The sequence below is a fragment of the Stegostoma tigrinum genome, chromosome 15, assembly GCF_030684315.1.
Source record: "Stegostoma tigrinum isolate sSteTig4 chromosome 15, sSteTig4.hap1, whole genome shotgun sequence".
Taxonomy (NCBI): domain Eukaryota; kingdom Metazoa; phylum Chordata; class Chondrichthyes; order Orectolobiformes; family Stegostomatidae; genus Stegostoma; species Stegostoma tigrinum.
The window spans coordinates 73,627,196-73,639,618 of NC_081368.1; the positions used below are offsets into that span (position 1 = coordinate 73,627,196).

Here is a 12,423-nt window from a genome sequence, read left to right on the forward strand (position 1 = left end):
TTGTAGATTTCTCTGGGTCTCTCTAATTACTTTTCTTCTCCTATTCATTTGTGAAACATGGGTGTCACTGGCTGGGCAGTATTTCTTGCCCATCCCTTGTCACCCTTGAGAAGGTGAGCTCCCTTCTCGAACCACTGCAGTCCACCTGTTGTAAGTTGACCCACAATACCATTAGGGAGGGAATTCCAGGATTTTACCTCAGCGACAGTGAAGGCACAGTGATATATTTCCAAGTCAGGATGGTGAGTGCCTTGGAGGTGGTGGTGTTCCCATATGTCTGCTGTCCTTATCCTTCTAGATGGAAGTGGTCATGGGTCTGGAAGGTGCTATCTGAGAATCTTTGGTGAATTTCTGCAGTGCAACTTGTACACAGTACATACTGCTGCTACTGAGCATCGGTGGTGGAGGGAGGGAGTGGATGCTGGCAAATGTACTGCCAAACATGCATGCTGATTTGTCTTGGACGGTGTCAAGCTTCTTGAGTGTTGTTGAAGATGCACTCATCCAGGCAAGTGGGGAGTATTCCATCAAACTCTTCACTTGTGCCTTACTATCAATACCTCTTTCCTGTGGGTATTTCCGAGCCTCGCTGTGGGTATCTCTTACTCTCTATTTTTGTGGGTCTCTGGTTCTGTCTAATTATTCTGCGTCTCTCTATTTAGGAGGGTCTCTCTAAATTGCGCGCATATTTGTAGATCTCCATATTGACTGTTGTATCTCTAAATTTCCTTGGATCTCCGCGTCGACAGTTAACATGACTCTCACCTTTCCGGGGCCCTGTTGCCCCGGTAATGGCAGTTTCCGGGTCATGCGGAAATGATGCAGGAGTAGATGCACTTTAGGACGGTCAGGTTCTCTCTTTCCTCTTTGAGATACAGTGAGAGACTGACCCTTTCCAAGACAGAACATCGAGGGAGAGGGACACAGCCTGTCACCCGCTGAGGGAAATTCTCTGCACGGAGACGAGTCTGATAGAGAGGGCGGGGTGAGGGATTAGGAACGCGGTCCGGGAAGGCCCCTCCCAGGGCTCCGGCTCCCACAAGCCTCACTGCCGGCAGGGTGCACATTCAGGTTTGTTTGTGTTTCAGGTTTGCACACTCACTCGGTTAAGTCAGCGTATCTCTAGGATTCTCGTTGCGATAACTGACTTGACTGCAAGGCGTCCAGACCCGAAACGTCAGTTTTCCTGCTCCTGCTGTGTTTGTCCAGCTCCACACCTTGTTATCTCAGTCTCCAGCATCGGCAGTTCCTACTATCTCTGACTTGAGTGCGAAATGCCCTGAGGAGACTAAGACTTCACCACTGAGTTGCACCTGCTAGGTAAACACTGTATTCAAACCCGCCATTGCCTGGCTAGCGAACTCTCTGATTATTCCATTGGCATTTACCCCTTTTAAAGTTAGAACTGGCGAAGATCGGGAGATGTCCAACCTAAACTGGAAACCCTTCGTCTATGGGGGCCTGGCTTCTGTCACCGCTGAGTTTGGTAAGTGTACACTTTTATTGTCTTGTAATCCTTCTTGAGCTACCTCCATGTTCGTAGTTGCTAACCAGTCAGCCTGTCGCAATGAGATATTAGATGCAGGCATAAGACCAGAAGACATAGGAGTGGAAGTAAGGCCATTCGGCCCATCAAGTCCACTCTGCCGTTTAAATCATGGCTGATGGGCATTTGAACCCCACTTCCCTGCACTCTCCCCGTAGCCCTTGATTCCTTGTGAGATCAAGAATTTGTTGATCTCAGCCTTGAAGGCATCTAACAGCCCGGCCTCCACTGCACTCCATGGCAATGAATTCCACAAGCCCACCACTCTGACTGAAGAAATGTCATGTCATTTCCGTTTTAAATTTACCCCCTCTAATTTTAAGGCTGTGCCCACGAGTCCTAGTCTCCCCGCCTAACAGAAACAACTTCCTAGCATCCACCCCTTCTAAGCCATACATTATCTTGTAAGTTTCTATTAGATCTCCCTCAACCTTCTAAACTCTAATGAGTACGATCCCAGGATCCTTAGCCATTCATCATACGTTAAACCTACCATTCCAGGGATCATCCGTGTGAATCTCTGCTGGACACGCTCCAGGGCTAGTATGTCCTTCCTGAGGTGTAGGGCCCAAAGTTGGACACAGTATTCTAAATGAGGCCTAACTAGAGCTTTATAAAGCCTCAGAAGCACATCACTGCTTTTATATTCCAACCCTCTTGAGATAAACGACAACATTACATTCGCTTTCTTAATCACAGACTCTACCTGCAAGTTAGCTTTTAGAGAATCCTGGACCAACACTCCCAGATCCCTTTGTACTTCTGAGCACAGGGAGAACATGTGCTCACTGAACAGTGAAATACACATAAGACAACAGCCTTAATTTTGAATGGAGCACCAGGGAAAGGCCTAAAAGCCTGTTGATTGTGGTCTGCCATTTAATAAATAGAACATAGAACAATTTAACAGGGATGGACATTTCAACCCCTGATGTTGTGCCAAACATGACACCAAATTAAACTAATCCCTTTCGCCTTGCCCTTGGTCCATATCCCTCTATTCGTTGCTAATTGATGTGCTTGCCTAAAATTCCTTTATATGTCTCTGTTGTGTCTGCCTGAACCACCACCCCGGAAGCATGTTCCAGATTCCTACCACTCTTTGTGGAAAAATACTTGCTTCTCATTGCCTTTGAATTTTCCCCTCTTAGCTTAAATGCATGCCCACTAGTATTAGACGTTTCAACTCTGAAAAAAAGATTCTGACCATCATACCTATTTAGACATTTCATAATTTTATAGACTTCAATCAAGTCTCCCCTTAGTTTCTGTCATGCTGGTAAATCTTCTCTGCACTCTCTCCAAACCCTCCACATTGTTTCCAGTTCTTAAGAAGGGTCACCAGACCCAAAACATTAGATTTGTATTTTTTCCTTCACTGGTTCTGCCAGACCTGCTGAGCTTTTCCAACAATTTTGTTTTTGTTCATTGTTCCTGTGATGTAGCACCAGAATTGAGCATAATCCTCTTAAAAATTGTGGCCTAACTGAAGTCTTATAAAGCTGCAACATGACATTCTGACTCTCTTACTCTGTTTCCTGACCAATAAAAGCAAGCATGTAATACACCTTCTTCAACACCCTCTACTTGTATGGCCACTTTCAAGGAGCTGTGAACTTGAACCCCAAGATCCCTCTATGCCTCAACATTGTTTACTGCCCTTCAATTAACTGTATACTTTTCCTTTAACTGTCCATCTCCCGAAGTGCAGCACCTCACACTTACACAAATTAAACTCCTTCTGGCATTTTGCCGCCTTTATCTGCAACTGATCTCTATCCTGCAGCATCCTTTGGCAACCTTCTACGCTACCCACAACTCCACCGCTCTTTCTTTGTACCATCTGAAAACTTACTAACTCACCCAGCCACATTTTCATGCAATAGAGGTAAGAAGGTGTAGAGCTAGATGAGCACAGCAGGTCAAGCAGCATCAGAGGAGCAGAAAGGCTAACGTTTCAGGCCTTGACCCTTCTTCTTCAGGAAAAAAAGGAGGGTCTAGGCCCGAAATGTCAGCCTTCCTGCTCCTCTGCTGCTTGGCCTGCTGTGTTCATCCAGCTCTATACCTTGTTATCTCATTCTCCAGCATCTGCAGTTCCTACTATCTCTGAAACACATTTTCACGCAAGTCATTTATATATCACAAACAGCAGAGGCCCCAGTATGGTTTCTTGCAGAACACCACTGGTCACAGACCTCCAGCCAGAAAAACACCCTTCCACCACTACCCTCTGCCTTCAATGGGCAAGCTGATTCTGAATCCACACAGCCAAGTCACCATGGAGCCTAAGCATCTTAATCTTCTGGATGAGTCTCCTGTGAGGGACCTTTGTTGAAAACCTTCTAAAATCCATGTAGACAACATCCACTGCTCCACCCTCCTCGATCACTTTTGTTAACTCCTTTAAAAATTTCAATCCAGTTAGTAAGACATGACCAGCTCCACACAAAACTATGCTGACTGTCCCTAAATAGGCCATGCTTTTCCAAATGTGCAGAAATCCTATCCCTGAGAATTCTCTCCAATAGCTTCTCAAGCATGAGACTCTCGGGTCGGTAGTTTCCCTGGATTGTCCCTATTTCCCTTCTTGAACAGAGAAACAACATTAGCTACACAACAGTCCTCCAGGACTTCTCCACTGACTAGTGAGGATGCAAAGATCTTAGTCAAGGCCCAGAAGTCTACTCTGTTACCTCTCAGTATCCTGGGGTTGATTCCGTCAGGCCCTTGGGACGTATCCACCTTAATTCTCTTAATACAATCAGGTCTAATTGAATACTCCAATATCTCTTACCCATCCAAGCCCTTAGCTCTGTGGGACACTGGTGATCAAAAATACATACCCTAAACATACCTAGTCTATTGAGGGACTTCTGTGGACACCCATTCTTTGAGTATGCTTAAGGTGTAGATGTACAATGACTAGTGATGAAGAAGGCTTACAATCTTCTGAGTAAAAACAATTTCTCTTCATCTTGAACCTAAGTGAGGTGGACTTCGCCCTCTTATTTATAAATTGTGTCCTGGTTCTAGAATCCTCAACCGAAAGAAATATATTATCTGTAATTTTGAAGGCATCATTGGCTGGGGCAGCATTTATTGCACATCCCAGAGGGCAGTTAAGAGTCAGCTACATTGTCGTGGGTCCGGAGTCACATACAGGCTGGCCCAGGAGATTTTCTTCTCTAAAGGACATTAGTGAGCCAGCTGGGTTTTTCCAACAATAATTCATGGTTATAGTTAGACTCTTAATCCCAGATTGTTTTCTTATTGAATTCAAATTCTACCATCTGCCATGGCAGGATTTGAACCCGAGTTCCCACATCATTACCTGGGTGTCTGATTAACACTCTGTTGAGAATCTCACTAGGCTGTTGCCTTCCCAATTTACCCTGTCTATTGCTATAAATCTCATCTGCCAAGTTCTTGCCTATTCATAGCCATCTAATTCTCCAGAAAATGTTTTATGTAATCTTCACAACACGCTTAGCTTTGTATTATATGCAAATTTGTAAATACATGAATTACATCTGGTCACCAACTCCAAGTCATTGATATTTGTAATATGATCAGGTACAAATCACAGCCTGCCACCATGAGAAAGACTCATTTATTTCTATTCTCCGTTTACTCTGTTAACCAATTAGTAATACATGCCAGTGCTGCACCTCCTATCCCATTGTCAGACAACTTTTCTAACCAGCCTCATGTAGGGGACTTTTTAAAAAGCTTTCTGAAAATCTGACTATACTGCATCTGTCAGCCCTCCTTCATAAATTTTGTCTTCTGGCTCCACACATAGGTTGTCCCTTTTGGATCCCACTGGTTCCTACTGTTTTCCTGGTTATCTTCTTTTATTTAAAAAATACTTCTGGATTTTAATTACTGTTACTCCCCAGTTTTTTTCATGTCCCTTCTTTGTTCTCTTGATTTCTTTAAGTAATCCCTGTACTTTCTATGCTGCCTGTGGGCATCTGCTGTTTTGAGCCCTTGGTCTCTGTCACAACCTTCCCGTTGTTCCTGATCCAATCCTGCACTTCCCTGGACATCCCAACGTCCTCTGGTCTTGTTAGTCACATACTTCACCTCTATGGGAACATTTAGGCCCTTCTTTCTAACTATTACCCTTTTGAGTGATGACTGTTCTGATGTGGGCTTTCTTGAAAATCCTGCTGCCTGTCTACTTTTGGCCAGATCCTGTTTTATATTTAAAATTAGCCAGAAACCAATTCTGAGGCTTTATTTCCAGCCCATCTTAGTACTTATCCCTAATTACCTTAAATATTACATAAATATGAGTGCTTTCACCAAAATGGTCCCTCGTAACACCAAGTTACCAGTTACCAAGCCTTGTTCTCTTAAAGCTAGGTGCAGCAGCACACACGTTCTTGATGGACTGTTACATGCTACCTTAAAAAACTCTCCTAGATGCATTTTAAGAACTCCACCCCCTTGAAGCCTTTCACATTTTGTCTATCTCAGTTACTATTGGGGAAGTTGAAATCTGCTATTTTTACACATCTCTGAGCTTTGCCTCCATATATCTTTCCATCTCTAGCTGACATTTTGAAGGTGTATAGCACACCCCCAGCAAAGTGAGTGTCCCCTTTTTAAGCTCTATCTTATGGCCTCATTTGAGGAGCCTTGTAACATAACATCCTTCCTTACTAATTGACTCTGTGATCAACATTGAAACACAACTTCCTCTCTCAACACCCTACCCCTGTCTGTTTGAAAGATTCTGTACCCTGGAATATTGAGCTATCAGTCCTGCACCCCCCCCCCCCCCCCCCACCCCCCCCAATCATGTTTCCATGATGCAATGATATCACATTCATTGTGTTAATTAACACTTGTCAACTTGTCTGCCCTACTCTCAAGACTCCTTGCATTAAAATAAATATATTCCATTTTTCAATGTCGCTGGGTCACATTCTCTCCCTAACCTGCACCAATGGGCTACAGTGGTTCAAAGGACCAGCTCTCTAATCTTTCAAGAACCCTGAGGGATGAACAATTAATTTTGGTCCATCAAGCTAAATTCACAGAATTATAGAGTTGTACAGCATGGAAACAGACATTTCGGTCTGATTTGTCCATGTAGACCAGATATCCCAAATTGATCTAGTCCCATTTGACACATATCACTCTAAACCATTCCAATTCATGTACCCATTCAGATGCTTTTTTACCTTTGGAATTGTACCTGCTTCTGCCACCACGTTTGGCAGCTCATTCCATAAATGTACCAACCTCTGCATGAAAAAGTTGTCCCTCAGGTCCCTTTTAAATATTTCCCCTCTCACCTTAAACCTATACCCTCTTGTTTTGGACTCCCATATCCTTGAAATAAGACCTTAGGTATTCACCCTATCCATGCCTGTCATTATTTTATAGACCTCTATAAGGTCACCCCTCAGCTCCCAAAGCTGCAGGGAAAAATTCCCAAGCCCATTCATCCTCTCCCTATAGCTCGAACCTACCAACCTTAGTAACAGCATTATACATCTTTTCTGAACCCTTTCAAGTTTAGCAATATTTTTGCAATAGTAGGGAGACCAGAATTGAAAGCAGTATTCTGAAAGTGACCTGATCAATGCCTTAAACAGCTGCAACATGACGTCCCAACTCCTAGGCTGAATGTGCTGCCCGATGAAGGCAAATGTGCCAAAAGCTGCCTTCACAACCCTGCCTACTTGCAACTCCACTTTCAACATCCCATTAACGAATAAAAAAAATGCTTGTTTAGAGTAAATAGGATAATACTCCATACACTTCAACATGCAGATTCTGCACTTAGGTATGATCTGACTCGTGCCTACAATCGTGTGAGTCAGAATTGGCTATTTGACCCTTTGAGTCTGCTGTGCCATTGAGTAAGATCATGGCTGAACTGGTTGCGGCCTCAACTCTGTTTTCTGCTTCTCTCCGATAACCGCTGACTCACTTATTAGTCAACAATCTGTCCACCTCTACCTTAAAAATATGACTGCATGGAGACCTTTTTCTTACATCCAGAAGTGCTATTGCGCGCAACATAACAATATCACCCTGACACTTTTTTTTTGTTTTTAACCACTAACCACCTCCAGTAAATCACCCTTGTGGCTAATTGCATATAATATGGACACGACACTAAAGTAGGCAGTATTGTGGACAGTGAGGAAGGTTATCAGAAATTGCAGCAGGATCTTGATCAGCTGGAGAAGTAGGGCGAGAAATGGCAAACTATGAGTTGAATCTAGATGAATGTGAAATATTGCATTTGGAAAGTCAATTCAAGGTAGGAATTTCACGGTGACTGGTAGGGCCTTAAGGAGTATAGTGGAAGAGAGGGACCTTGGAGATCAGGTGCATGGTTCTTGGAACGTAGCGATGCAGGTAGACAGGGCAGTGAAGAAGGCTTTTGACACTCTAGCCTTCATCAGTCAGGGCCTTGAGTATGGTAGTTGGGAAATTATGATGCAGTTGTACATGATGTTGGTGGGGCTGTACTTGGAATATTGTGTTCGGTCTTGGTCACCTTGTGAGAAGAAGGATGTTAAACTCAAAAGAGTGCAGAAGAAGTTTACAAGAATTTTGACAGGACTCAAGGGACCAGGTTTTAGGGAGAGGTTGGACAAACTATGATTTATTTTCTTTGTAGCGTAGGAGGTTGAGGGGGATCTTACAAAAGTGTGTGAGGCATGGATAAGGCGAATGCACTTGGCCTTTTTCCCAGCGTTGGGGAATTGAGGACTAGATGGCATCAGTTTAAGGTAAGAATGGAAAGAATACATGGGAACCTGAGGGGCAACTTTTTTAACAGTGTGGTAAGAATGTGGAATAAGCTGCCAGCAGACGTTGTTGAGGCGGGTGCGTTAACATCATTTAAAAGGCATTTGGATAAATACATGGATAGAAAAGGTTTAGAAGGATATGGGCCAAGTGCAGGGAAATGGGATTAGCGTGGATGGACATTTTGGTTGGCATGGACCAGTTTGGGCCAAATGGCCTGTCTCCACTGCAAATTATCAGAAAGTGTGGAGCAGATGGGGGAAAAGGAAATGAGCTAAATCAGATAAGAACCAAAAGAACTGCAGATGCTGTAAATCAGGAACAAAAACAAAGTTTCTGGAAAAGCTCAGCAGGTCTGGGAGCATCTGTGGAGGAGAAAAAAAGAGTTAACGTTTCAGGTCAGGTGACCCTTCCTCAGTACTGATGGTGGCTGGGAAAACGTCAGGCTATATGCAGAATATAGGGACGTGGGTGGGGTAGGGAGTAAACGATAGGATAGATCCCAAAGCCCTCTTTGGGCTCTGTCGTATAGTTTACTCCCTACCCCACCCACTTCCGTATTTTCTGCATATAAACTGGCGTTTTCCCAGCCACCGTCAGTTCTGAGGAAGGGTCACTGGACCTGAAACATTAACTCTTTTTTTCTCCTCCTCAGATGCTGCCAGACCTGCTGAGCTTTTCCAGCAACTTTGTTTTTGTTCATGAGCTAAATCAAAATGGTGTTGCAAGGACAGATAAGACTTTGTACCCACCCTTGCAGTTGGTGAACATCAACAGCTACCTCTAGGGGCACAAAGAAAATTACAGCACAGGAACAGGCCCTTCAGCTATACAAGCTTGCGCTGATCCAGATCCGCTGACTAAACCAGCTGCCTGTTTTCCAAGGATCTGCTCCCTGCCCATTCATGTATCTGTTTACATACATCTTAAATGACGCAATCGTGCCCACCTCTACCACCTCCACTGGCAAAGCGTTCCAGACACCCACCACCCTCTGCATAAAGAACTTTCCACGCATATCTCCCTTAAATTTTTCCCCTCTCACCTTGAATTCATGACTCCTAGTAATTGAGACCCTAGTCTGGGGGATGAAAAACTTCTTGTTATCCACCCTGTCTATACCTCTCATGATTTTGTAGACCTCAATCAGGTTGCCATTGACGTCCATCTTTCAAATGTAAATAACCCTAATCTACTCAACCTCTCTTCATAGCTAGCACCCTCCATACCAGGCAACACCCTGGTGAACCTCCTCTGCACCCTGTCCAAAACATCCACATCCTTTCAGTAATGTGGCAACCAGAACTGTATGCAGTATTCCAAACGTGGTCGAACCAAAGTCCTATACAACTGCAACATGACCTGTCAACTCTTGTACTCGACACCCCATCCAATGAATGAAAGCATGCCATATGCTGCCTTGACTACACTAATGACCTGCATTGCTACCTTCAGGGTACACTGGACCTGAACACCCAGATCTCTCTGTGCATCAATTTTCCCCAGGGCTTTTCCATCTACCATATTGTTCGCCCTTGAATTGGATCTTCCAAAATGCATTTGCCTGGATTGAACTCCATCTGCCATTTCTCCGCCCAACTCTCCAATCTATGTATATCCTGCTGCATTCACTGACAGTCCCCTTCACTATCTGCTACTCCACCAATCTTAGTGTCATCTGCAAACTTGCTAATCAGACCATCTATAGTGTCCTCCAGCTTATTTATGTATATCACAAACAACAGTGGTCCCGTCATGGATCCCTGTGGAACACCACTGGTCACAGTTCTCCATTTTGGGATACTTTCTTCCACTACAACTCTGTCTCCTGTTGCCCAGCCAGTTCTCTATCCATCTGGCTAGTCTGCCCTAAACCCCATGTGACTTCACTTTCTCCGTCAGCCGGCCATGGGGAACCTTATCAACGCCTTACTGAAGTCCATATATATGACGTCTATCAATCTGTCACTTCCTCAAAGAATGCTATCAAGTTGGTAAGACATGACCTTCCCTGCACAAAACCATGCTGCCTATCACTAATAAGCCCATTTTCTCCCAAATATAAATAGATTCTATCCGTCAGTATCTTTTCCAGCAGCTTCCCCACCACTGACATCCGGCTCACTGCTCTATAATTACCTGGATTATCCTTGCTACCCTTTTCAAAAAAAGGTACAACATTAGCAATTCTCCAGTCCTCCAGGACCTCACCCGTGCTCAAGGATGTTGCAAAGATATCTGTTAAGGCCCCAGCGATTTCCTCTCTTGCTTCCCTCAGTAATCTGGGATAGATCCCATCCGGACCTGGGGACTTGTCCGCCGTAACGCCATTTAGAATACCCAACAATTCCCCCCCTCATGCTGACTTGACCTATAGTAATCAAACATCTGTCCCTAACTTCAACATCCATCACGTCCCTCTCCTCGGTGAATACTGACAGAAAGTACTCATTAAGAATTTCAGTCATTTTCTCTGACTCCTTGCATAACTTCCCTTCTTTGTCCCTGAGTGCGCCAACCCTTTCTCTAGTTACCCTCTTGCTCTTTATGTGTGAATAGAAGGCTTTGGGATTTTTCGTAACCCTGTTTATTAAAGATCTTTCATGACCCCTTCTAGCCCTCAATCCCTCGTTTCAGATTGGTCCTACTTTCCCAATATTCCTCCAAAGCTTCTTTTACTTGCAGTCACCTAGACCTTATGTATGCTTCTTTTTTCCTCTTTGCTAGTCTCACAATTTCACCTGTCATCTACGGTTCCCTAATTTTGCCCTTCCTGTCCCTCATTTTCACAGGAACATGTCTGTCCTGCACTCTAATCAATCTCTGTTTAAAAGCCTCTTACATATCAAATGTGAATTTATCCACAAACAGCTGCTCCCAATCCACAATCCCCAGCTCCTGCTGAATTTTGCTATAGTTGGCCTTCTCCCAATTCACAGCTCTTCCTTTAGGACGACTCTCGTCTTTGTCCATCAGTATTCTAAAACTCACAGAATTTCCTGCTGAAACTTCAACCACCTGGCCGGGCTCATTCCCCACCACCAGGTCCAGTATGGCCCCTTCCCGAGTTGGACTATTTACATATTGCTCTAGAAAACCCTCCTGGATGCTCCTTACAAATTCTGCTCCATCTAAACCCCTAACACTAAGTGAATCCCAGTCAATGTTGGGAGAATTAAAATCTCCCATCACCACCACCCTGTTGCTCCTACACTTTTCCATAATCTTTACATATTTGTACCTCTATCTCACGCTCGCTATTGGGAGGCCAGTTGTGTAGCCCCGAAATTGTTCCTGCATCCTTCCTATTTCTAAGCTATGCCCATATTGCCTCACTGCTCGAGTCCTCCATAGTGCCCTCTTTCAGCACAGCTGTGATATCCTCTTTGACCAGTAATGCAACACCTCTACCCCTTTTACCTCCCCTCTCTATCCCGCCTGAAGCATCTATATCCTGGGATATTTAGTTGCCAGTTTTGCCCTTCCCTCAACCAAGTCTCAGGCGCTAATCCAAGCCCTAAGTTCATCTGCTTATGTACTACATTTCTCGCATTAAAACAAACGCACCTCAGACCACTTGTCCCTTTGCGTTCATCATCTGCTCTCTGCCTGCCCTTCCCTTTAGTCACACTGACTTCATTATCCTAATTACCACTCCTTACTGTCCACTAATCACCTCATTTGGTTCCCAACCCCCTGCCACATTAGTTTAAACCCTCCCCAACAGCAATAGCAAGAGCAGCCCCTAGGACATTGGTTCCAGTCCTGCCCAGGTGTAGACCGTCCGATTTGACATGTGGGCATTAACTTGGCGGTGGAAGAGGGCCAATTAGTCAAGAGAAATGAACCCCTCCACAGCCTGCTGCCTGATCCTGCTAATAGCCAGTGCAGCCAGGCCCAGGAGAGAACCCTCAAAGCGGTCCTCAGACTTGTCCAACCAGATGCCCAAAGAACTGAAGTGAGATTGAAGTGCATAAGAGATTTTTCAAAGGACTGAAAAGGGATGCAGTCGCCCACAACCAGTATATACATGATCCATGGACCCCACAGCGCTGCACAATAAGTAGTTGGTCTGTGAATCAGCACTATTTGCAGTTTTA

General features: G+C 44.5%; 1 protein-coding gene across 1 annotated transcript in view; it reads left to right on the forward strand.

Annotated features, from left to right (window-relative positions):
• Positions 1-792: 792 nt before the first annotated feature.
• Positions 793-12,423, forward strand: part of slc25a14 (solute carrier family 25 member 14) — a 75,209-nt gene continuing 63,578 nt past the window's right edge. Inside the window, exon 1 of the mRNA XM_048544760.2 lies at positions 793-1,486. Coding sequence (XP_048400717.1) covers positions 1,423-1,486 — 64 coding nt within the window. The 5' untranslated portion in view covers positions 793-1,422. The remainder of the gene's footprint in view (positions 1,487-12,423) is intronic.